The 26608-nt window shown below is 36.2% G+C and overlaps 2 protein-coding genes across 2 annotated transcripts in view; one reads left to right on the top strand and one right to left on the bottom strand.

Annotated features, from left to right (window-relative positions):
- Nucleotides 1-10007: 10007 nt before the first annotated feature.
- Nucleotides 10008-26608, bottom strand: part of UBXN2B (UBX domain protein 2B) — a 51482-nt gene continuing 34881 nt past the window's right edge. Inside the window, exon 9 of the mRNA XM_039346577.1 lies at nucleotides 10008-10110. Coding sequence (XP_039202511.1) covers nucleotides 10074-10110 — 37 coding nt within the window. The 3' untranslated portion in view covers nucleotides 10008-10073. The remainder of the gene's footprint in view (nucleotides 10111-26608) is intronic.
- On the top strand, nucleotides 16228-25080 carry LOC120309397 (cytochrome P450 7A1). Its single transcript, XM_039346575.1, has 6 exons — nucleotides 16228-16479; nucleotides 17042-17282; nucleotides 18368-18981; nucleotides 20970-21100; nucleotides 21366-21541; nucleotides 23926-25080. Exons 1-6 carry the CDS (start codon nucleotides 16400-16402, stop codon nucleotides 24220-24222), a joined length of 1539 nt encoding a protein of 512 aa, XP_039202509.1. The 5' UTR covers nucleotides 16228-16399; the 3' UTR covers nucleotides 24223-25080.

The following is a 26608-nucleotide window of genomic DNA, read 5'->3' as shown; positions in this document are numbered from 1 at the left end:
CGAAGCCGCGTAGGGGAGAATTTGGAATTAGTCAGATTGTTTGTGGATCGGAGTTGTTGTTTGGGGAGTTAAGCAGAAAAGGAGTTTCCCCTTCGCCCTGGGTTCCTCAATCAGCGACAGACTGATACTCTGAACAAGGATTTTATAGTCCAAACTTTAGACTTATGTGATCTGTACCCTATCCGGGAAAGAAAAGATGAGGGCAGATCTTTCTTCCGATATCTCATTGAAACAACGGGGGGGAAAATCCCTAGCAGATTGCCAGTGAAAGCTCCCAGAAAATAGGAGCTTTAAACTGACAAGGCACTCAAAATCTTCACTGTATTTTTGTGAAAGTAAACTAACATCAATATGCCGATGGTGCTTGATTACATATATGTGGCGCTTGCTTGGATTCCATGCACTATCTGGGGATCGTCTTGGATTCACAGTTCCTGCTTGAAGAACAGAATTCTGTATTGTGTGGCAGTTGTGCTTATTCCTGAATTGGGGGTCCTCTCACAGTCACTCAGGTTTGGTCATGTCAGTAATTAAGGCAACAGGCTGGAAACTAGGAGTCTGTGTGTCCCACCTTAGGCGCGAAAGCAGCCTGGATGACTTTGGACCAGTCATTCTTTCAGCCCAATCCACCTCACAGGATTGTTGTAAGAAAAACAGAAGGAAAAACAGGAGTATTGGGCATGTAATAAAGGCAATATAAAAATCTAATAAAATAAATTATTTCAATGCACTCTACATAGGGTTGACCTTGAAGACTATTTGGAAATTTCATTTGGTTCACAATGTAGCAGCACAAATAGTTTTGGGTTTCTCTAGTTAGGTCCATATAATAGATCTATTCTGGAACCTACACTGAATCCCAATAAGTTTTCATATGCAATTCAAAGTACTTATTATTACATATAAATCCCTACTTGGCATAGGACTTGATTGTTTATGTGATCACCTGCTCCTGTGATGTCTGCCTTTTATTTCCAATAAAAATGTATACATCAACAATACAAAAAGAATAGATATTAAAACTAATTCTGAACAAAACTTTTCTCAGAGATATAATGAGGCTAAATTATATAATCATATCAATTGGTAGTAGAATCAGAAGATGTGTAACTATTCTGTTTCTCTTTTTAGTATGTCAGAAAAAAAAAGCCAAAAAATCTGCAAAGGCTTAAATTAAAAGCCCTCACAAAAAGCACTGCTAAAGTACATCCATACAGACTATTTATTCATAGTATAAAGACATTTCACTTGACTTCCGGGGGATCTGCGCGCGCGATGGCGGCTACTTTGTAGCCGTCCTCCTGGGTAAGTGTTTGAATCGCTATGAACAGCGGCCATCAGCTGTTCAGCGGTTCAAAATCCCCCTCCCGGGCAAAGGGGGGGGGGAAGAGGGTTGTCTGAATAGTGGTAGAGCCACTCTCATGCACCCCCAAGGCTTTTTTGGGAGGGTGAGAGGAGTGCTCCCACGGAGTTCAGACTGTCTCCGCTTCCCAGCTGCTTTTGTCCCTAGGGACAAAACAAGCCGCTGCAACCACCTCCGCGATTAAAGTGATCTGGTGAGTTTTTTTTAGAGGCGGACAGAGCTGAGTAGAGGATTTAGCTTTTGCTTTCTTTGATTTTATTTGGATTTTAAGTTTAAAGATTTACTTTTACTTTTATATTCCCTCTTTTTATTTTTTTCCTTTTGTTGAAAGGGAAAGTAAAATGGCGATCGGCAAGCCTTTCGGGTTTTTTTTTTTTTTTTGGGAAGGTAGAATGGCGATCGGCAGGCTTTTTGGTGTTTTTTTTTATCCTTTTCCTTTTTTTTAATGATTGGAACGGAATGTGGATTTGATTTTGATGTTGGGTTTGGATTTTAGAAGCATTATTATTTTTGTTTAACTTCTTTGTTTTGCTTTTTGTACTTTTAAAAAAATGGAATGGATTTTTTCTATTTAATTATTTTTTTCTTCTTCCCTTTTCTTTTTTTAACTCCTTTCTTTTTATTATAATGATCTCCTTTTGAAGGATTTTTTGATTTTTTGGAGTTAATCTCTCTTTTTCTTTTGTTTAATTTTTGTAACTTTTAAGAAGGAGTAAAGATTTTTCTAAGATGGCTCCAAAGCGTTCAGTATCTTTTTGTTATAATGATCTCCTTTTGAAGGATTTTTTGAATTTTTTTGGACTTAATCTCTCTTTTTCTTTTGCTTAATTTTTGTAATTTTTAAGAAGGAGTAAAGATTTTTTTTAAGATGGCTCCAAAGCGTCCAGTAATTCCTACAGCTCCTAAGGTGGTTTCTTCTTCGGTGTTATCATCAGTGCAACAACCTAAATCAATAGCTTCACCCTCTTCCTTGGTACAGCCAATAATTGTGAAGGATTTGCAAGATATGATGGGAAATGTTATATCTCAAATTAGGGCAGAAATGAAAGAGATTTTAGAGGAAAATAATAAGATTTTGAGGCAAGAGATAGTTTTGGCTCTAAAAGGAGTTGCCTCTGTTCTTGAAAAGCTGAACTCTCGTGTAGAAGAGGTAGAAGAAAAAGTGGAATTGATGGAGGGAAAATTTGAAAGCATGGAAAAAGAAATGGAAAATGAGATTCTTATGCTTCAATATAGACAAATGGAATATGCCTTAAGAATCAGAGGTTTGGGAGAGTCTGTGCAAGGAGATCTGAGAGAGATGGTTGCAAAGGACTTTGCTGTGATTTTGAATAAAGAAAAAGAGGAAATACTTAGTGAAATTGAAAAATTATTTAGAGTTAACTCTGTGGTGGCAGTGCAAAAGAATTTGCCAAGAGATGTGGTAATTTACTTTGGGAAAAGATCCCTGCGCAACGAAATTATACAAGCTTTTTATAAGAAGAGATTTCAAATTGCTTCACAAGATGTTATAATTCTAAAGGAGATCCCATCTAAAATTTTAAGAAGAAGAAAGGAGTTTGCTTTTTTAGCAGATGAACTTAAAAAGAGACGAATCTTGTTCAGATGGGATGTTCCGATTGGAATGGTGGTGAATTACCTGGGGATATGTTATAGACTTAATACTGTTTCTCAAGCAAAAGACTTTTATACTTCGGTCCTGGGGGTATGTTCATCGCCATCTATTAAGTTTAAAGCTTTGGAAGAAAAGAAGGTAGAATTGCAGTCTGAAGACCCTATACTTATGAAAATTGGGAAACCTCAGTTTGAGGGGCCTCAACAAGTTGAGATGGAGGAGCAGAGGATAACCTGTGCAACATATAATTGTAAAGAAAAGGAGCAACAGAAGAAAGTTAAGGAAGCCTCACAACTATTGGTTTCTGAATCTGCGGGAGAAGTAGGATTTATAAATTTTTTGGAGTAACCTTTAAGGGTAGAATTGCAGTCTGAAGAGCCTATATTAATGAAAAATGGGAAATCTCAGTTTGAGGGGCCTCAACAAGTTGAGATGAAGGAGCAGAGGACAACTCGTGCAACATATGATCGTAAAGAAAAAGAGCAACAGAAGAAGGAGTTTAAGGAAGCCTCACAAGTATTGGCTCCTGAGTCTGCGGGAGAAGCAGGATTTATAAACTTTTTGGAGCTACCTTTAAGGGCAGATTTCAAAGCACTTCTTTCGAGATTTATGGATAAGAGAGACTGACAAGGATGGAGATCGAATGAAAATTCTAGATAAGAAGTTTAAGTTTAAGTACTTAGTTTAAGTATTCAAAAGAGTACTGAGTCTGTGGGAGAAGCAAGATTTACAAACTTTTTGGAGTTAGCTTTAAGGGCAGTTTTCAAAGCACTTCTTTTGAGGTTTATGGACAAGAGAGACTGATAAGGAATGTGTTTATTGTGGATGGAATTTGTTATTGGTAAAGATTTAAATGTGTATAAGGGAATTTTAATGGTTTATGGACAAGAGAGACTGATAAGGAATGTGTTTATTGTGGATGGAATTTGTTATTGGTAAAGATTTAAATGTGTATAAGGGAATTCTAATGTTTTAAGTAATGTTCAAATTTGTGTTTTGGAGGGAGTTTATAAAGAATGATGGATAATAACATAATTGTAGGTATAGATATTCAAAAGAAAGTAATGTTTAAATTTGTGTTTTGGAGGGAGTTTATACAGAATGATGGATAATAATATAAGTATGATACTAGAAAATGTTTAGAGTATATTATAATGTGTTTAATGATTGCAATTATTATTTTTTAGAGAAGATAACCTATTTAATTTAATGTATTTAGATTTGTTTAGGATTTATATGTGTTTTAAGTTTTTCTTTTCTTTTTCTGAAAAATTTTAATTAAGTCTGTACTCAGCTCTGGGAAGGTTGGGGGAGGGTTTGGGAGGTTTGGGGAGGTGGGGGAGGGTATGGGAGGGTGGGGGGTTTGGGGAGGGGATTTGTTTTGTAAAATTTAAAAAACTTTCAATAAAAAAAAAGACATTTCACTTGAGGACATCACCTTAATGGAGCCTACATCTCATAGGCTACCTACTGCTTAGGTACAAAGTATTCTGACATGTTTCCCTTGGAATACAAAAAAACACCTCACATCCATACAATCCATGGTACACAGAGGAATTGACTTGAAGTGGTATGGTTGATGGGGATGATGTGTTTGGCAGCAACTGTATGATGATACCACTTCTTTCCATCAGGTCTCTCTGCTTGATGCTTGCTCTGCAACGTTGCTTGGGTGGCAAGGGATACTGGAACCATTTCCTTTCCATTTTGTTTTTCTTTTTAAATGAATTGGTTGGTTGACCATCAACTCCGAGAGTGAATCTTCAAAGCTGAGCAGCCCATTCCTGGCTTCATTCAACAAGAGTAACCCGAACATATCTCTAAAACACTCAAAATCTCTTGTTTGAACTCTGACTCCAGAAACACTTAAATAGCAGCTACATCTGGGCCACACAAGCTCATGTGGCCACTTTGCTGCAGTTAAGAGAAACACATGCTTTAAAACCACTTCACACTCATTAGTTAATAGGTTGATAGTCATTGGGAGAAAAAAAACATGATTGGATAGAGCACATAGACTGTGTAAGTGCCCTTGAAATATATTGCTTACTTTGGTGGAGGAAGGCTCCCAGTCACTTGCAATGCAGTGTTGAATGAGAAAGCAGTACAAAATGGCCACGTTTCAGAAGCATATTAAGGGCACAATGTAAGATCAAAATTATTTATGCCAATTTGGTTTATTCCCACTTCTAGGATGGGAAAAAAGCACAGCAAAGCTGCTTGTAAATGAGTCATTAGTTTGTGATGACACTTGATGGGTATTATTATTGTTGTTATTACCTCTATTATTTCGTTTGTGAAGAGTTGAACTATTACTGCATCTTTTTTTGTTAGCCCTTACCTTGCTGATATCTTCCTGCAAATTTTCATCTCTTGTCTGTGGAGAGGCCTGCTTAGAATTGCTGTTAATTTTTTTTTTCTTGGGCTATTGCTATCACTGCAGTGCCTCTTTTGTATGTTTAGTTTGGATGCTAATTTATACATTGGAAATATGTTAGTATTGCTTTACAGAAAAAAAAGACTAACTGTCACTACATGTGTGTATTAGCATAACATATCCTTACTAATTTTTATCCTGGAATATGTGGATTAATTTTGTTATGGGTTGCTTCACAGATTATCATTCTTTTTTTTTTTCATTGAAGCATACATGGATGGAAGATGAGATCTGAAAGTAGTATGGTTTTCTGAATTACATTAAAAGATTAACTTGACAAGTTTGCTCAATAGAATACATTATTTTCTAAGTGAGTCTCATGACAAACTGTTTGTCATAGTTCATTTGATACAGATTATGCAAATGAAGAAAGAAAATTTCTGCTTTTGATCAGCAGATTTTTTTAATGTCAAGGCATCTACAGCCCAACAAAAAGCATGATAGATTTCAATTTATTTCCAAGCATAGTCTAGTTTGTTATTATTTTACTATGTAATACTCAATAATTTTACAGGATAGTGATCCCAGTCCCTCAAATATATCCGAGGCTCAGTTCATACAAACTAATATATCATAAACTGGGTTGAAATCCATTTTGATCATGCTAAATACTAGTCCCCTGGAAGGAAAACAATCTATCATTTCACCAGAATTTACAATATCTCCAGCCATTTTCCCCATTGTTAGTAAATATTTAATAGAATGTGCACATTCATCTACATTAGGGGTGTCAAACTCGTTGTGTCGCATGACGTGTTGCAACGTATCACAACTTTTTTTGCATTGCTGGAGCTGAGGTGGGCACGGCCTACATATGATGCAACCAGCCCATGGGCCAGCAGTTTGACACCTCTGATCTACATGCTCTATTCTTTTGCTTTTATACATAACTTACAATTGCTCATTTCATTTTCCCAATCAAATAGAATTCTCTTGCTCTTTAATACATTAATTTCCAGAGCCTAATTGCATTTTAAATCTATCTAATATTTCTATACATCATTTCTATGCATCTATTTATTCTCATTTTCTTATAAATTATTTTCTTAAGGAATCTGAATTTTGTTTTAGAACATTGCCTTCAAATTTAGCTTGCCAGTGGGTAGAATCAGAATGCTTCCTATGAATGACGACATTGCTGCCTTGTTACAATCAGTGAATTTGTATTTGTAAACACTTTTGTATTGCCTTTCATAAACCTCTGGAATATTATTTATTTATTTATTTATGAGACTTATATACCACTTTAAGTGCAAGCACTCTCTAAGCGGTGTACACCAGTAAGCAATGTATATATATATTTACATTGCCCCCAACAATCTGGGTCCTCATTTTACCTACCCCGGAAGGATGGAAGGCTGAGTCAACCTTGAGCCGGTGAGATTTGAACCGCTGACCTGCTGAACACAGTCAGCTAAAGTGGCCTGCAGTACTGCACTCTAACTGCTGCGCCACCTCGGCTCTTATAATCTGGATTGACCATTATCAAAATCATTAGAAACTTATTTTATTTTTTATTTCTTTTTGGGAGAATTATGTAGAGAACTAAATATTTATACAGTCTTCAATTATATAACTATCATTTGTTTTAAATGTAAGTGTTGGAATAGATAGCATACACACTGACATATAAACACACAGAGAATGTGTTTAATGTTTGAATGTTTTTCTTTCACCTATTTTAATTTGTCATATCTTTTTTCTTTCCTTTTGCAACATTAATTTCTTTCTAGTATTTTTCTTTCCACCCCCATTTTTCAAAAATGCATGTAAATATTTTACATCATGACTGGCTTTCAAGCTCTCGGGCAAACCACACAGGAACTATTTTAACTCCCTCTCCAAATGAATTTAACATACGCTTAAATGATTCACTAAAATAAACTTTTTTTTAAGTATCCCAGAGTTTGGATAAAGCTTGAATAAATATTTGCTCAATAATTTTAGTTACATAAACAGTATGTTATAAAAATATCTTAGTGTGTTATATTTTTTAGATTTTTTTAATCAACCAAAACTGTTTGAGTATACATTTGCAAATAATAATAATGTAGAATGAGTTCTTACTCTATTTAAAATTAATGATAATTTATAGGTTTTATAGGTTGCTGGGTATTCTACCAGAAAAACCTTCTCAAATTTGAAACCTTTGAACTTGGCAGAAAGAAAAACAGGAAAAAACAGTATTTATGTGATGGATCTTGCATCACTCTTAGCTCATCTTGTTCTGCTTATTCAATGTCAGATTTCTCACTTCAAGAAATAACTAAGTTATTATACCTTTTTTATACAAAAAGTAGTGATGGGACTTAGGTTTAATCATGTTTAAATAATATTAAATTAAATTAATTAACTATAATAATAAAATCTCTCCTTATGTAATAATAATTTTCTCCTTTTGCCATAAAATGTGGGTGGCAATTTTCTGGAAGAGCTGAAGGACTACATGCAAAGTTTTCATGGGTTACTAGCATCTGGAATTTCAGGGTTTTCATCTTTGACAAAATCTCTAGAGATCTGTGGCTAAGATAGACAAAACTATGTAAGGAAGTATTAAATATATCTGTGGAGGATAATTATATCAATGGCTTATTCTCTGTGAAGGAACTATTTAGCATCACGGGCAGAATACTTCTTCATAATTATGGCTAAGTTAAATAAACAACAACAACAACAATAATAAAGTTGGAAGAGACCTTGTAGGTCAACTAGTGTCCAACCCCCTCCTCAGGCAGGAAACAGTGGTGGGGTTCAGATATGTGAACAACCGATTCTCTGTGTGGATGCCACTTCCAAAAGTCCATTCTGGGCCTGGGCAACAAAAAATTAGCTACCTGTTCTGCCAAACTGGTGCGAACTGGCTGAATCCCACCACTGCCTATACCATTTCAGACAAATGACTGTCCAGTCTCTTCTTAAAAATTTCCAGTGTTGGAGCATTCACACCTTCTGGAGGCAGGTTGTTCCACTAATTAATTGTTCTAACTGTCAGAAATTTCTCCTTAGTTCTAGGTTGTTTCTCTCTTTGATTAGTTTCCATCCGTTGCTTCTTGTCACATGCAGAACACTAAAATAGATGGTCATTTGTTTTTATCAGTTCTTATGTAGCAATACAAGTGAGGGAAATTTTTGGGTTCCAGATTTGGTTAACAAACATTTTCTCAATTTCTGTCTTACCTCATGTGGTATAAATATAGTGAAGACTTGGAATGCAAGCTGTCCCAGGAAACAAAGGCAAAGGGACCTTTGCAGCCCATTTCTTGTCCTCATCTTCAACAACCTTGATCATGCAGGGTTGGGTGAAAGTATCCACATTTGGGCTGTAAAAATCTAGATGCTCCAGATAATCATTAGTTGACCGCAGGGTCAGGTTTTTCCGGTGTCTTTTTTGCTGCCATCTAGTGTGTCTACAGGAGGAGTTTCGGATAAGAGGGAGAAGGTCTTTGGAGAGAAGGGAACAGGAATGCAACATGCATTTGTGATTATGTTTTGAATATGACAGAAGGCAAGTCTCCCTGAGTTGGAGGAGAATATGGGAAGAAGATTAAGGATGGAACCCTGCAGCTCTCAGGACCTTAGCTGTTAGGACAGCAAGGGACAAGAGACCCTATTACCATCCTCTTCTGCCAACCTCTGTCAACTGTTGCAGCTCGAGAGGACATAGTGCTTGAGATCACTCACCATTAGAGGTCCCCGTTTGACAAGCTTGCCATGAAGCCCAGGGAACTCTATTTCTGACTCCCTACCTGCAAGAAACAATATCTCAAAGAAACCAACTACACCACTGTTCTGTTTTAGCAGAACTGACACTTTTATCTTGATTTATTTTTAATTGACATTAATTAATTTTAAAGTTATAGTGATGACTGAACTTCAATGGATAGGAAGACTGTGAAAAGGCAATGCAGCAATAAAAGGCTAAAAAAAGCTAGCACTACCTCTGGAAATACTTTTTCCTTTTGCTATTTAATGTAGTCATCTCTCAAAGTATGTGGAAATATTTGAAAAAGGGCAGATGATTAAACAGGTTGAACTAATCTAAATTCAGTTTTAAATACTGAACAATGCTATCGGGCATTTATATACTGAGGAAGCCAAAACTACTGCCTTACTAAGTGATACTCTACAACTATTCACAGAGCTTAAATTAACTTGAAGGTTAAATATTCTGAACAGGAGACACATATGTCTAAACCCCCCCCCCACCTTCCACAAAGGAACCATCATTTAATTTTGATTTCAAAAATGATTTTATTTTAATTCTGAAGTTTTGCTGTACATCAATTTAAGGAATCTTTTTTGTTGTTGATATGGAAAGCAGTTTATGGATTAAAAAAATTATCTTGTATAAAGAAATAAATAAGTTGTTCATTTTTTTTGCAATTTTGCATTTTGCTAGAATAAAATTATTTCTTAACAATAGAACGTAGTCCAAAAATCAAGGGTATAAATCAAACAAGATATTAATATAATAATGCATTATCTATTAAAACAGCTATAATTTTCTGTATTAAACTAGGTTTCCTCTTGTAGCCCAAGTGATCATAAGAATAGTAAAATGATGGCCTTGCCTTTCCTTGCCTTCTTTTTAGTGGTACACTGGTGGGTGTACCAGATAGACAGGTGTTCATTATGAAGAAGATTCAGCAGATGGACACTCACACTCTATCATGGAAACCACATGTCTTCAAAGACCTGGGAAGGAAATTGATTGGTGCTTGTTTTACTAGCCTGAATGGGAAAGGTAAGGAAGAATACATAAACTGTGGTCAGAGTGGACCCAAACTTCAGCTGTGTCTATGGAGGAAAGGATGGAAATCTTGACAATAATCTTCATTTCAGCCACTTTATGCACAGGAATCAAGCCACTTAAGACTGCAATCACTGTTTGTAACTGAATCTGTATGCAGCTTTCTATCAGTTGGCTTGAAAGGAGCTCTATGCTAAATTCACTGTAATCATCAAATGTGCTGTCAGAACCATGGATGAGTATAGGAAAGTCTGACAGTATGTCTAAGAATAGATAACGAGGGGAGATATTTCTAGAAATAATTCTTACCTCCTTAACAGGGCTAAATTCTTCACTAATGGTGGGCTAGAGATTGTGATCATTCATCTCAGCATTACTGCCACCTTGTCCGTATTCTGTTTTAATTAGTTCCTGAACATTCATAAATACATTCTCTTGACATGGTTCTGAAGAGAACATTCATGGTGGTAGATTTCAAACATGTTTGGGAGAACAAGAATGAATCACTATAAACCAAGCTGTCCTTAAAAATCTGTGAATGGATCCTTTCGATGTTTATTATTAACCACAAACGATTACATGTACACTCACAATTTTTTTTATAGAGCAATAGCTTCTATCTCCTAAATGGGAAAGCAATTACAACATGTAACAATAGAATAATTATTATTTCTTTTCTGTTACATCACTATGAATGGGAAATATGACCCTTTTGGAAAAGTGATAGACAGGAAATGTATATTAGAAAATGAGTGAAGTAATGTGAGAAATGAGCAACCAAAGGAACTGTGCATTTCCTGTAGTTAAATCTTATAAGGAATATTATGCTGCAAGGTTGTCCCTCATTACTAACAATAATTACAGATTTATTGAAAACTTTACAATGTATAGAACAGCTTTCAAAGATATTCAAGATAGCATTATAAAATGCATATTTAATACTGATAACAAATAAAACTAGAATATACATCAACATTAAATAGAGAATTAATTTAACTTTTCAGAGGTTTTATTTGTGAATCAGCACTTGAAATCAGGATCCATGCAAGTTACGAAGTATATCACGTTACTGTATATGTAGAGAAAAAATAATAAATGGTATTCATATGGAAAAGGAATTAAAAATACAATGTTTTCATAAGACTTAGAGAGAATATAATTTTGATGGAATATTTAAGAATAGTTGTTGGAATCAACTAGATTTAATTTAAAAAGTTGGTCAAAAACTTGCTTTTTTAGTAAACTGTCCAATTATTAATATAAGATCATAAAACAGAAAATGGTTTTTTAAAACATTTTTGATAACGAGTAGTCATCATTGCTTACCCAATGCAATGATTCAAACATTTCTATCAGTAGAAATAGTACTCTTTATCACATAATATCAAAAGCTTTTCTTTAATTTTCCACCCCTTCAATATGCTTGAATGGTGATAAACCAGAAAAGGATTTTGCTCTAAAAGTTTTGTGGCAAAAAATTCACAGAACATGGCTCAAAGAGGTATCGTTCCTTAATTCTTATATCTGGTTGCCTGTACTAGATGGCTCCAGTTAGTCAGCCTCAAGGTTCTAGGCCTAGGGAAAAAAAAATAAGGCCCTGTCAAGTCTGAAATCATGCATACCTCCTGCTTCAAAAGATTTATTACTATGAAATAACATTTGTAGCTCTTTTATCTGCAACTTTAGGCAGTGTACAAAGTTAAAAATATATTAAGAACAAAATATATAATTATAAAATACGTAAAATATCAGAACAGTACACATGTTGCAAGCCTTTCCCCTGGCTAAATCAAAGTGATATTCATCCATCTTTAAGCCAGTAGGAATTTTTATTCTTCCAATCTTGCCTTTCTTGGTTTCTATTCTATTGGACCACTAGGTGGTGGTGTTCTGATCCTAGTTGGCCCTCTTAAGTAAAGCCATTGGTTGAAGTCTCTGACCTTTCTATTTTCTTCCTTTCTGAATGTCACCATCTGGCAAGAAAGCATCTGTCAAATATAGAATAACAGCTGATCCAGGGAGTGGATGACTTGTCCAATAAAGTAAGAGGACCTCTCCTACTTTGTTGACTCCCAGCTAGTTATTAGATAGCTCCTCCCACACTCACAGCCCCAACTGACAATCTGAGCATGCTTGATTGCCAGGTCTGTAACATTATTTTGCTCCAGCTGTTGCTCAGTTCTTCACTGAAACGGCAGGGAACTGCCAATACAGCAGCTCTTTCTTCCAGGAAGAGAAAATGGCCGTAGAGGAGAGTGTCTGTATCAACTACAAGAAACAAATTGTTGCTGGGCGGCCCTAGTACAAAAGGGCATCAGATATGATCCTTTAAATGCTGCCGTGAATATCTGCTGACTTAATAGGAAAACTATTTTAAAACAGAAGCAATTAAGTTAAACAACGTAAGGGTGATTCATTCATGATCTGGATGTGAGATGAAAATATGACAGACATATTTATAGCATACCACGTTCCCCATTCATGTGGGAAAATATTACAAGAGCAAAAATAATCAATTTGACTTAACATTATGGATTCTCATATATCATGATGAATAAGTATGATTTTAGCTGTAGCAAGATCTATATATGTATGTTTTATTTCAAATGGGAGGCCATTCTAGAAAATTAGTGCTACAGTCACTTCAGGATGAAGTTTGACTGCATCTTTGAATTTATCCTTCTCTCAAGAGTTTATCCTTTCTATCTTGATATAAGATACATGAAACAAACTTGACCAAGAATCCAGGCACACCAGAATAGAATAGAATAACAGAGGGAAGGGACCTTGTAGGTTATCTAGTGCAACCCCCCACCCAAGCAGGAGACCCTACACCATTTCTGACAAATGGTAGTCCAGTCTCTTCTTGAAAGCTTCCAGTGATGAAGCTTCCCCAATTTCTGAAAACAATCTGTTCCATTGGTTGATCGTTCTCACTGTCAGAAAAGTTCTCCTTATTTCTAGATTGAATTTCTCCTTAATCAGTTTCCACCCATTATTCCTTATCTGGCCTTCAGGTACTTTGGAAAATAGGTTGATCCCCTCCTCTCTGTGACAGCCCCTCAAATATTGGAACACTGCTATCATATCTCCCCTGATCCTTCTCTTCACTAGACTAGCCATGCCCAGTTCCTGTAACCGTTCTTCATATGTTTTAGCCTCCAGTCCCCTAATCATCATTGTTGTTCTTCTCTGCACTTTTTCTAAAGTCTCAACATCTTTTTTATAGTGTGGAGACCAAAATTGGTTGCAGTATTCTAGTGTGGTCTTACTAAGGCTTTATAGAGTGGTATTAGTACCTCACATGATCTTGATTGAATCCCTTTGTTAATGCAACTTAGAACTGCATTGGCTTTTTTGGCTGCCGCTGCACACCATTGTCTCATATTTAATTGATTGAGGTCCCTCTCAAAGTTACTGCTATTAAGCCTGTATGTGTCCTTTTGGTTTTTCTTGCCTAAGTGTAAGATTTTACTTTTCTCTACATTGAATTTCATTTTGTTAGATAGGGCCCAGGTTCAAGTATGTCAAGATCCATCTGGATCTTGAGCCTATCATAGGCTCATCTATCATCTAGGGCAGAAATGTCAAACTCACGATGTCATGTGATGTCATGCGACGTATTGGGACTATTTTACCATTGCTGGCAATGGGGTGGGCGTGGCTTCCACATGACATGTCTGGCCCACGGGCCAGCAGTTTGACACCCCTGATCTAGGGTATTTGGCTATTCTTGCCAGCTTAGTATCATCTGCAAATTTGATAGGTTCCCCTTCTATTCCCTTATCTAAGTCGTTTATGAAGATATTGAAGAGTACTGGGCCTAAGATGGAACCTTGTGGTACCCTTCTGCTTACTTCTCTCCATGTGGATGTAGTGCCATTGAGGATGACTCATAGAAAAAAGAATTTGCAGGAAACAAACTATAAATGCCATTATTGCTGTAGCAGCTGCACTGGCTGCCATCTAATCTCATCTTCAATCTGCTGTGATGCATAAATGTACAGGTTGTATAGAAGAGTCAGTCCCAACCTTATCAAATCTGTGTGAAGCCCACTAAAAGTCATCAGGGAGAAGGGGGGCTGGCACCCAATTCAGAATTCTCAACTCTGATTGGTTTCTCTGTGGCTCAGAAATAAAGCAAAACCTGTAGTAGTCCTAAACTCCATCCCAGCTGACAGCCCTAAAGGAATGCCATGGCAGATGGTGACAAATGCTTCTGAAAAGTATAAAACCTCCAGAGTTCTGTCTCCTTTCTAGATTTCCTATCAAGATGACCAAAAGATTGGAAGAGATACATGCATTCACATTATTTCTGGAAAACTTTGAAAGGAAAAGAAAAAGAAAACAAATGTGTTCCAAACACCTATAAAGGATGAACACTAGATTTTCCTTCTACATGCTGTATTTCCTCATTATTTACAGTATTGCATAGAAATTATGGCTCCCTCTAGTGGAAATTCTAAATGCTTATGTTTTTATAATTTTACATTTTAAAATATATCATTTGATAGGATAAATAAAAAACTCCAGATATTATCTAACATTCTTTCCTTGACCCTTATTTAGTCATAGTATTTCAGCCTACATCCAACAATTGCATTCTAGGAATATGTTCTATACAATACATATTAATCCTATAGCTTGGAAAGACAGCTAAAGGAGAGAATATAATTTCTATTTATTTGAGATAATTCATCTTCAGTTCTTTCTTTCCCTTATAAAAGAGGCATTGAAGCTGTAATGAACTTACACTGCAACTACTTTGTGTGATAAGCCAATAGTATACAACAGTTTTCTACCAAAATTTATTTTCCTTTTGCTATGACTGGGGATGAAATCTAGAAAGTCAAAACTATTATCTTTTTGCAAGAAGTAGCAATTTGAATTGGACAGCACTTCAGATTCAAAAGTAAATAGGTGTCTGAGAGCATGCAAACATATGACTGCAACTTCCTCAACCAAGCCCATGTTTCCTGGTATCATGCTGCTTGTAGAAAGCAGTTGTGAACCTTCCATAGAAAGGTCCAGTTGCCTTAAGGAGCTGCAGGTGAGTACTACATAAATCAGTGATGGCGAACCTTTTAGAGACTGAGTGCCCAAACTGCAACCCAAAACCCACTTTTTATCACAAAGTGTCAGGGGCCCATCAGCATTGTGATGCCCTCATGGGGGGGCACGCAAAAACCAGGGGTGCAAAAATGGGCCACCATGCTGCAAGGCACAAAAACAGCCACCGTTGCTCCGCAGGGTGCAGATACAAGGTGCTGCACCAAGCAAGAATGGGGCAGGGCTAGTGAGTATCATGCAGGCACTAGCCCCGCCTCATTTGCAATGCATGCATACTCGCACCCCCTGCGTGCACACGCACATTTAAAATACTTCCCCCTCCCTTTTCTTCCAGTCCGCCAATTGACAATGGTTGGTAACCTCTACTCGAGCTTGCTAGTCGGCTGCTTCACCTCCTTTGTGCTGGGTGGGGCTCCTGCTCTGGGCGGTGGTGGCGGCCTGATGGACCTGTTGCTGGTAGCGGCACATGTGCCAACAGAGAGGACTATGAGTGCCGCCTCTGGCACACGTGCCATAGGTTCACCACTACTGACATAAATCAAATCTAAAGTATGGCACAACTCTTGCAGCAGTCAATCAGATAAAATTCATCAGTTACAATGGGAAAAGATAGATTCCTTTCCTATTTTTTCCTTGGATATATTAGACTACACCTTCCAGAATTCTCAGCCAACATACTTAAATTGTAGTATAATAAATTGGAGGGCAACTACTTTTAGAGGAGGCTGCCTAAGGCAAAAATAGGTAGCAAAATTCCAGATAACATGGTGGGTGTGTGAAGTCATCAAACAAGACATTCACATAAAGCCAAGACTTGAACTATAAACTGTATTTGTTAAGTCTGTTTGATAGATGAAAACACATTTGATAGACCTTTAATATAAGTTGGTAATTTTTTTGATTACTTTGGACCTTTCCTGATAAGTGATAATCAGCTCAAGGTCAAATCTAAGGTGTGCAATCCGATTTTTTCACAAACCTTTTGCCTCAAATGCAAGCATAGAAATTTTGTCCAAAAATAGTTAATTAATAGCTTGCATAGGTTATTTTAGTTCAATGAAATAAATAGGTGACCCTGCTGAATGTAAGTAGTGGCCTTTTGAAATTGCCTGTATCAGTCTCAGACTTTCATTTCATTTTTGGAATTTATTATAGTTATCTGACATGTTGGCTTTGCTTTTGACATGGGGAGCAATGATAATATTGTGCAGTAGTTTGTGGTATGTTTTGAGAGTAAGAAGAAGGTAAGGAAAATTATTTCAAGCGTTCTGTCATGAATTCTGATTTTCCTTCCTTTTAATTAAAGATTTCTTTAAAAAAAACTATATGTTTAACACTTTTATTAACTAATTGTTACAATGATTACAATGATTGATTGTTCATTTGTATATGCATGGGAAAGTAACATAAATGTATTATATGTATGTATATATGTATGTATGGTATGTATGTATGTATGTATAGTATAGACATTATAATCATATATAGATGATTCATATTTTGTCATGAATCAGCATTTTATTCAAAGGGTTAGATAAACTGTCCCAAATTATAAAGGATATCTTTAGCATGGCAAATAGATTTCATTGAATTTTATTTACAATAGGTCTAAGGCATTCTAATTATTGGGGCTATATTAAGCTTCCCGACTGGACTCAAATCATTGAGTTCTTATCAGTTCTCTACTATCTCCTCAATAGATTTATCCCTCAGGGGAGGGCAAAGTACCAAACATCAAGGCAAAACCTTAATTTATACTGTAAATTTACACTCTGTGTAAATATGAATATATATTCCTTTCTTTAGACATCCAGGGGAGCCACCTTTGGAGAATGGAATGCTGCCATATCTTGGCTGTGCTTTACAGTTTGGGGTCGATCCTCTCAAATTCCTCAGGGAACGACAAAAGAAGCACGGTTCCATTTTCACATGCCAATTGGCTGGAAAATATGTCCATTTCCTCACAGATCCATTTTCCTATCATGCTATGATACAACAAGGAAGAAATCTGGATTGGAAAAAATTCCATTTTACAACTTCAGCAAAGGTACTATTTCAAAAGAATAATTATAATAATTAAGTTCTTTTTCTGTTAAATGTGGGCAGGGTGAAGGGCTCAATTTAAAAACCATGCCACCAAATACTGATTGGTGTGGGGTTTGGGATTGTTAGCACAATATAAGGATGCTATCCCAATATTCTTCAGATCCAAGCTTTTAAGCCCAATAGGATGAAACCAAATTTCACATTAAATGTGATTATTGTTTTGTCTTATTTATAGTTCAGTACTTCAAACTGCCTCTACTGCTTTTACAACCTAGAAGAATCTTCCTTAATGTATATAGAAATTGATTCTCTTTATGGATTTTGATAAATCAATGCCAGCATATTTAAAGCAAATAAAGCAAGAATATAAATGTAGGATTTTAACTCTCAGTTTAGTGATTGGCCTGACTGATTCAGGGTGTAATTTTGTGCTCTCTTGCCTAATATATCTTTGCTTGCAGGCCGGTATCAGATGAGTTATATCTTTCAAATAAAGACACAGTTCAGTGTCAAATTTTATCTCCCCACCTTTGTAATTTAGATTACTGTTGGAAAACAGAAGTGTAAACACTGCTTTGTTCAGAATACATACAATAACAGCAAATTATTTTCAAGTATAACTGTTCTGCCATACAGACAACCATTAATATGATGGATTTTTAATCTGGAAGATAAGTTTTAGATTAGTTTCAGATTTAGTATTTGCTATCATTTTCTCATCCAGCATAGAAAGCCAATGATGGATGTAAACCCATTTCCTATTGTAGATGAATCTCCTGAGTTTAAATGGTTACTAAATAGGGATTCTAAATGGCTGTACTCTAACACTCAGAATCCATCAGTAGGCAGTATGTTTAAGTATACCTCCTCCCTAAGTTTTTCTTTCCCTCTTATAAATTATAGAAAAAAAATAAAGTGCTTTCAATTTCAGATGCACAGGACAGACAAAACTCTAAGTAGTGCATTCAGTTCTATCTTTAAGATGATTTGTGGTGGGTTAAATGCTATCAAAATAGGGTGAAAAGAGAGGAGAAGAGATTAGATAATTAATTAGTGGCAATTAATATTCTCAATATTTTGTGACAGGCCTTTGGACACGCAAGCATTGATCCAAGTGATGGATTCACTACTGAAAATATGCACCATACCTTCACAAGAACATTGCAGGGTAATGCCTTAACATTTCTCAGTGAAACTATGATGGAGAACTTGCATTATGTCATGGTGGAGTCAAGTGCAAGAAAAATGAACTCCAGTGACTGGGTCACTGATAAGCTTTATGAATTCTGCTGTCGTGTAATGTTTGAATCTGGGTTTTTAACACTTTTTGGTACAGAATTTAATACACATCACGACAAGGTCCTTGCTTCTAGTCAACAAGCCCAGAGAGCACGTATTCTCAATGCCCTAGAGCACTTCAAGGAATTTGATCAAATCTTTCCAGCTCTTGTGGCAGGTCTTCCTATCCATCTATTTAAAAATGCTTACAGTGCACGAGAGAAGCTAGCTGAGACTCTGCTCCATGAGAACCTTCAAAAAAGAGAAAACATTTCTGAACTCATTTCTCTCCGAATGTACTTGAATGATACATTGTCCACTTTTGATGATATGGGTAAAGCAAAGACACATCTTGCAATCCTGTGGGCATCGCAAGCTAACACGATACCTGCTACATTTTGGAGTTCATTCTATCTTATTAGGTGAGTTCATACAAATGGTGGTCTACAAGAATACTATTTCTATTATAGTCAGTTTATTTACTGTTGACTAAGTGGTGAGATTAGTATTAGTTGATATGCTGGATGAATGTTGTTAAATACATTAATGATATTTGTTAACAATTCTCTTCTGCCTTTCTGGATTTCAGACCCTATTCATAAAGCATGTTATTAGAACTCTATAGAGAAGGACTGTCAGGGGACAAGTAAAAAGAAGGATCAGACTAGAATCATTATGTAGCCACAGAGAAACTCCAACCTTCCCTTGATTTCTGTTGACCTATTAACCAGATGCTGAATGTTCATTGAGATGATTCCTGTACGTAGGCTTTTAGCAATAATCAATTAAATTGAACCTTCACCATGTGGACCTGGTCTTTTGCATCTGACACTATAGACATGATAGATATGGTTTGTTAATAAATGAGCAGTGCAAATATCCTCAAAATGGGAAGAATTGAACAACCAGCTCTTTTGCAAATGTACTGCTGTAGGGTATTATTTTGTAAAACATTATTTATATGTTTCATTTTTTGCTATAAAGCCTAGGAAAGTCTTTTCCAAACCAATATTACCTAATGACTTTAAATCAGAACTCTTACAAAGCTTTTGCTGGACAGGAATTCAGGATTTGTTATCCTAGGATTTGGGGACATCAGCTGGGAAAGGCTGAACCAGAGAATCTTAATTTGCCAATTCCATGATGGCCAGAAATCCTCTCTGAAGATAAAGAGTCTCATGAAACCAATATTACAAAAGGAAGAGAATTAAAATGAACTCTAAAAAAGGCCATTTATATTTGCTCAGAATTAGATTGGGTAAATACACTATAATGCAGGGGTGTTAAACTGCCGGCCCATGGGCCGGATGCATCATGCCGAAACCGCACCCACCCCATTTCAGCAATGGAAAAAAAGTCACGATACGTTGGGACACGTCACGTGATGTTGCACATCTGTTATAACGGATGCTTGCAGCATCCTAACATTTGGCAATAAAATTTAGGAACACTGGTGAGATTATTCTGATGATACATGGTCCCAATTGATCCGTTCACCTTTAATCTGACTTCCATAAGGGTTAATTGGCTTATGTATTCAGGAAAAAGGATGAAACTACATAATACCTCCATAGAAGTTTGATTCCAACAAGACTGGTAGTTTTCTATCATCATCAGAAATACTAGCTCTGCAGGATTAGACATGATTCTGAACCACAAAGTTGGAGTCATGGTCCAGATTTGGGCCTTAATACTTGGACTATTAGCTTTAGGCTTCACAATTGCATTAGGGACACGTTTTGGAGAACTGAACTGAATCCTAATAAACATAAATGAATGGTTTAATATGCTCTAAGGGTTGTAAAAGGACTGAACTGCATACCATATAATAATTGTGTGACTTGTTTAGGTATAATTGCTGCAGAAATATAAATTTAGTTCTGTTAAAGTTACAACATGCCAACTTCCAGGTTATGATGCTTGAGTCTCCAGTACTTAGGATGAGATACCTTCTCAATTGTGTCCTTTTTGGAATATATGAGGTTAAAAACAAACTTTCAGAATACATTTTGATAGTGAGATACTAAGACTGAAAAGTAAAATGCAAAGCAATAAAGCTGATCATAGACAGAATGTAGATAGAATACTTCCATAGGCAAACTGAACCATGCAACCACATTTTCATAGCTGAGTCAAGAGAGAAATGTTGCCAATGGCCATACTTCCTATCTTGGTTATTTAAGATATGATTATCCTGGGCAAGGTCTGCCTGTAACTCAACACAACCTGGAGCTATTTCTAAGGATAGGGCACAATGACTGTAATAATGCATTTTATTGATGTTCATTGTATGGCTTAGACTAATGTCTAGCATCGCCTTGGCAAGATGGACAACACAGATGATTAATAATAAACAAATAAAATAACGTGAATATTTGTATTGTGATGTCACTGTGTCTTTCTCTTTCAGGAATCTCAGTGCAATGAAAGCAGCTACAAAAGAGGCAGAACGAGTGCTAAAAGATGCTGGCGAAAAGATCTGTACAAGCAGGAAACCCATTTGCTTGAATCAAAAACAGCTGGATGACATGCCTATATTAGGTATGCTTGGTTAACTTTTACTGAAATATATGAACTCCCATCTGCTAGAATTTAGAAACCACTAATCATCAGAACAAATCAGCTGGATAATAGTCTTAATCTTGCTCTAATGATGAAATATAGTATGCTTGGCTGGAACAACAATTCATGCATTGATTTTGTGTTTTCATTTTTACTGGATCAGGTTTGACTTTAATATCAATATAGTAGCACAGCTGTTTATCTTACATTTAGGTGAAAGTTCATTTTTACTTTCTCTACATAGACAGCATTATAAAAGAAGCACTAAGACTCTCCAGTGCATCCCTGACAGTCCGAGTTGCAAAGAAAGATTTCATTTTGCAATTAGGCAGTGATTCCTACAATATCCGCAAAGATGACATCATAGCTGTTTATCCCCAGCTGTTGCATCTTGATCCTGAAATCTATCCTGATCCACTGGTGAGTTTTCCAACAAAACAGTTTGCCAGACTACTAACAGGAAGAAATAATTCTATATTATAAAACAATTTGGGTTTTGTTCAGTGAATTCTCCCACAGGTAAGAACTTAATATCATAGGCAGAATAATATCAGTATTTGTCCAGGCTCCATCTTTGCCTTAGTATTAGCAACAATTAGGTGCATTAATACTTTTCATTTGTAATTATATAATTAATCAGTTTAAATATCACCCCAATAATTATTTCAGTTTTAGTTTCCTAAGACATTATGTTTTACCAACGTTGATAAACTACTGGGAAAGAAATGGACTGAAATAACCATTCTATCCTGAGGTTATTAAACAAACCATGTTCATAGGTAGAAAGTGTTAATGTACAGCACACTACTTTGGATATAGTAAGACAGATTCCATAAATACCATAATTAGCTGCCAAATAATCTTTTTGGGTGATAATTTTACTAAAGTGTACAATACAAAGATGAATACAAATACAAAGTAAGAAAAATATAAACAGTAAAGAAAAAGTGCAAAGATATAGAAGAAAGAAAGAAACTTCATATATTCTTTCATACCATTTTAAATATCCCACGGGAAATATTCTTTCAAGTCCATCTAGCCTTTAACTTTCCCAAGTCCCCTTTTTGCTATTTTCAAAAGTTTTTTTTCTTTTTATTCCTTAAATTTAAATAAAACTTCATTAATCTAGGATACAAGGAAACTCCCAGCATGATAAATCTAGCGTTCAGAAGATTATTAATAACCAAGCAGGTAACTTCCTAGAGTAGTTAAGAAAGATAATAGGTTACCTATTAATAGGATTTAATCCAGGGTGCTTTTGAAGGCGCCAAACCATGGCTTAGGTATGATGATTTTCCACAGATTCCCAGGACTCTCAAATCTGCAGGAGATTACTATGTTGCTATCTCTTTGTGGGGAGCTTGTGTATAAAGCAAACCTGTGAGTAATTTGAGCCCTCTCCTTGATTGGAAAGGAGTTCCAAGGAGCCAATGCATTCACAGGCTTCTCCCCCCCCCCCATATCCGGCAGTTTCATTCATATGGATCCATATTTAATCTGCCATTATTCCCCAGAAGCTCATAATTTTCATGAAAGTTAAAATTAAATGATAATGCATGTGTATATATGTATGGAGAGAGAGAGAGGGGGGAGGGAGGGAGGGAGGGAGGGAGAGAGAGAGAGAGAACGTTTGGTGTAGTGGTAAAAGTGCTGGCCTAGAAACCAGGAGATTGTTAATTCTTGGGCCACCTTAGACAAGAAAGCCAGCTGGGTCATTTTGGACCAGTCACACTCCTTCAACCTAATCCAATGGTGGTGAACCTATGGCATGTGTGCCAGAGGTGGCACAGAGCCCTCTCTGTGGCCCCCCTGCTGTTGCTCCAGCCCCGCCTCTCCCTCTTCTTACTAGCAGCCCCCCCAGAGGAGAGTTGCCCCCAAGTGCGGCCCATGCAGAGCAGCACAGCCAAGGACATGGCAGCTGGGCAGTGGAGACAAAACTCCACCGTCACACCCCGTTGCGTGCAGTTGATGCTGTGTGCCGCAGGCGGAGGGGGGCTGCCATGGCACTGCTGGGCCACCTGGGTGATCTGTGGCAGGCCGTGGAGGCGGTGCGGGGTGCGGGGCACGGGGATGGAGTGGGGTGGGCGGGAGGTGGAGTGGGGGGAGGTGCAGATCCGGGTTTTGGGCACTCGGTCTCTAAAAGGTTCGCCATCATTGGCCTAACCCATCTCATATAGTTAATTGTTGGGAAACTAGCAGGAAGGAGTATTAATGTGGGTTTCCACCATGAGCTATTGATTAAAATCATAGAGGGATAATAAATAAATAAATAAATAAATAAATAAATAATATATATATAGATTGAAAGAGAATGATTGTTGCTTTTGGATCCATACTTATTAATGATAAGGAGGAAAAAACTTACTCCCTAAAGAATTTTTGTAATAAGTAGAAAGCAAAGGAAAAAATATCTATATCTATAGACAGTGATAACATTAGAAGTGACAAACTAAATGCAAAATATCAAGGCTATGGCTACTCACTGGGTTAAAAAAAAGGAAGCAGAGTTTATTGCTTATTTCATCACCCAAGATTTTCCCACTTCAAAGTGCCGTTTTAAAGTATATTAAAGTGTTAATTTGATCTGAAATTTTTATATATTTCCAACATTTTATCCAATATTTTATGTGAAAGTTGTTTAATATTATAAAATATATTATCATATTTAATTTATCTGGCTAGTATTCAGCAATTGATTTCCAAATCATCAGAAAAAAGAATGCACATACAGTTTTCATTTGCAACTCTTAAATTATCTTAAGGTTGCTGAATTAGCACATACACTGTTTTGAATTTTGTTACAGACATTCAAATTTGATCGTTATCTTGGAGAAAATGGAGAAGAAAAAACTTTCTATCGTAATGGTCACAAATTAAAATATTATTATATGCCATTTGGAACAGGATTGGCAAAATGTCCTGGAAGATTATTTGCTATTAATGAAATCAAACAATTTCTGAGTTTCTTGCTTTTCTATTTTGAAGTGGAACTAATTGACAACAATGTAAAGTGCCCTTCTTTGGATCAATCGCGAGCTGGACTTGGTGTTTTGCAACCTTCAAATGATATAGATTTCAAGTACAGATTAAAACTTTCATGAATGTAAAGAGCACTATTATATCTTAGCATCAGTCCTCCAAAGAGGTAGAAAGGTCCATTGAGTAAAAGTGCTGAAATATACTAGAAAAAAATTAGACAGCTTGGAGAAACTGCTATCACTGTTTTATATGATTGTATAGGAAATATTTTCCAGTGTAAATCAGATTTCTGGACTGATTCTTGTGAGTTCTGGGGATAATTCTTTTCACTAAATCTGCTTGTATTGGTTTTGAGACCAAATCAGAGTAAAGGGGAAAAAATGAAAGAAGGATATAAATTGACCATCTATAACCCCAAAGCCTATGAGACATGATTACTTCACTACATTTTGAAAAACAATAGATAACTTTGTACTATGCTGCCTTTTACGTACTTGCAAATAAAGCTTGCAAACATAAGATCATGTGTTAGACTTTAGGTCACTGATAAAATGTGTACAAACTCATCCTAATACCAGATTAGTATGAATATTTTTTCAGGCAAGGGTGGTACAGCTTGCCTTATTGCTTTTGTAGACTCTGATCTTAACATCATCCCAAATGAAGGTCTGGGTGTTGTGGATTTTTGTTTATTTCTATATAACTACTGTGTATAGATTTTATTTTCTTCAATAAAATATTTTATTCATTCTGGAAAGCTTTAAGAGTGTTTTCTTATTCTTCAGCTCAGACAATTTTCAGTGGTGATGACATCTCCTATTATAGAACCAACCAAAATCTGCTCAATATGTAACATCTAAAAAATATTGAGAGGAAAATTTCAGGAGGGAAATAAGAATTCTGGGTTATGAGCAAATAGAAGGTCACTGTCAGTTTACTTACTGATAGACCAAAGTAACCTCACACTATTTTCTTCTTTCTCTGGCGCAGTCAGCAAAACTACACAAGCTTCCTAATACATCAAACAGAATACTGGCTGTGCTATTTATTTAACCTATAATAACCTTCAAAACAAGCAGGCAAAGATTTTTTAACATGAATAGTGAAAAGAAATAATAAGAATTCATCCTTCAGGCCAGCAAATGGATTCATGTCACATTTTTTTTTAAAAAAAAAAATATTACTACAGTACCTAGCCAAGTTCCTTTTCTTAGTCTAACAACTGTTAAATCAATGCAAGGAGAAATCCCATCCACATGTGTCACCTATCTAGAGTCAGGGTGAGGGAACATAGTTTTGAAAATAGTGTCTACCTTCAGTTGAGTATTTTCTATAAGCAAATGCACAGAGGTTAGGCAAAGAACTTTTAACATGGAAAAAGGATGACTGGGAAAAGATAGAAATGTACTGAATAAAATTACACATGGCATGGAGAAAGTAGCTAGGGAATCCTTTTTTTCTGACTCTCAAAATACTAGGACCTGAGACAATCCTATAAAGTAGAATGGAAAGACATATAAAATAATCACAGAAACCATTTCTTCACACTATATATGTATGTATGTATGTATGTATGTATGTATGTACGTAGGTCTTTGGTTATTCGGGTTTGCTCCCACGTAGAATTGGAAGTGTCTTGGCGACGTTTCGACGAAGTCTTATTTGTCATCTTCAGGCTGGTGCTTTCGGCTTTGTGCTTCCAGGAGCAAAGCTGAAAGCACCAGCCTGAAGATGACGAATGAGACTTCGTCGAAATGTCGCCAAGACACTTCCAATTCTACGTGGGAGAAAACCCGAATAACCAAAGACCTACATACAAACACCCGCGAAAACCTCAGAAAACAAATATATATATATATATATTCTTTACTGATTGTATTGTTTTGAATTTTTTTTAAAAAAAATAATAATTGTAATATATATTCTGAATTGTAAACCATCCAGAGTCATTTACTGAGATGGGCAGCTATAGAAATTGAACAAATAAATAAATAAACCTGTAGAATTCATTACCAGGGTGGTCATTAACATGAATGGTTTTGGAGGGATTCCACGTAGGAGTTGCATAGAGGAAGAAGGCAATTTGTTTGTCTCTTGCTTGTAAGCACCTCAGAAACATCTGATTGACTGCTGTAGAAACAAGTGATTGAATTGATATAGGCCTTGATCTGATCCAGCATGGCTACTTATGTTTTTACATCACACTTTACGCTGCAGCACCTTCAAATACATGTATGTACCAATCATGTTATTCCCTTTTGGAGAAAGCAAAGTTAGACAAATGCAGAAAACTAATAAGAATGAATAAGGTGAAAGAAGATGAAGGCATGAACAAAGAGAAAAGAAAATATAGCTGAGTAGAGGTTATGCCAACACCATGGCTATGCATGTATCCTATACATTTCTATCCCTACGTTTTCAGTTTATATATATTTTGCTTTCTTTACTGCATTCTTTGCAATTATCTTTTCTATCTATACATAAACCAGTGTTTTTCAACTTGGTCAT

Source organism: Crotalus tigris, unplaced genomic scaffold, assembly GCF_016545835.1.
Source record: "Crotalus tigris isolate CLP2741 ecotype Arizona unplaced genomic scaffold, ASM1654583v1 scf7180000018015.536803, whole genome shotgun sequence".
Classification (NCBI taxonomy): domain Eukaryota; kingdom Metazoa; phylum Chordata; class Lepidosauria; order Squamata; family Viperidae; genus Crotalus; species Crotalus tigris.
Note: the sequence above shows the minus strand (reverse complement) of the source record. Positions and strands in the feature narration are given on the sequence as shown.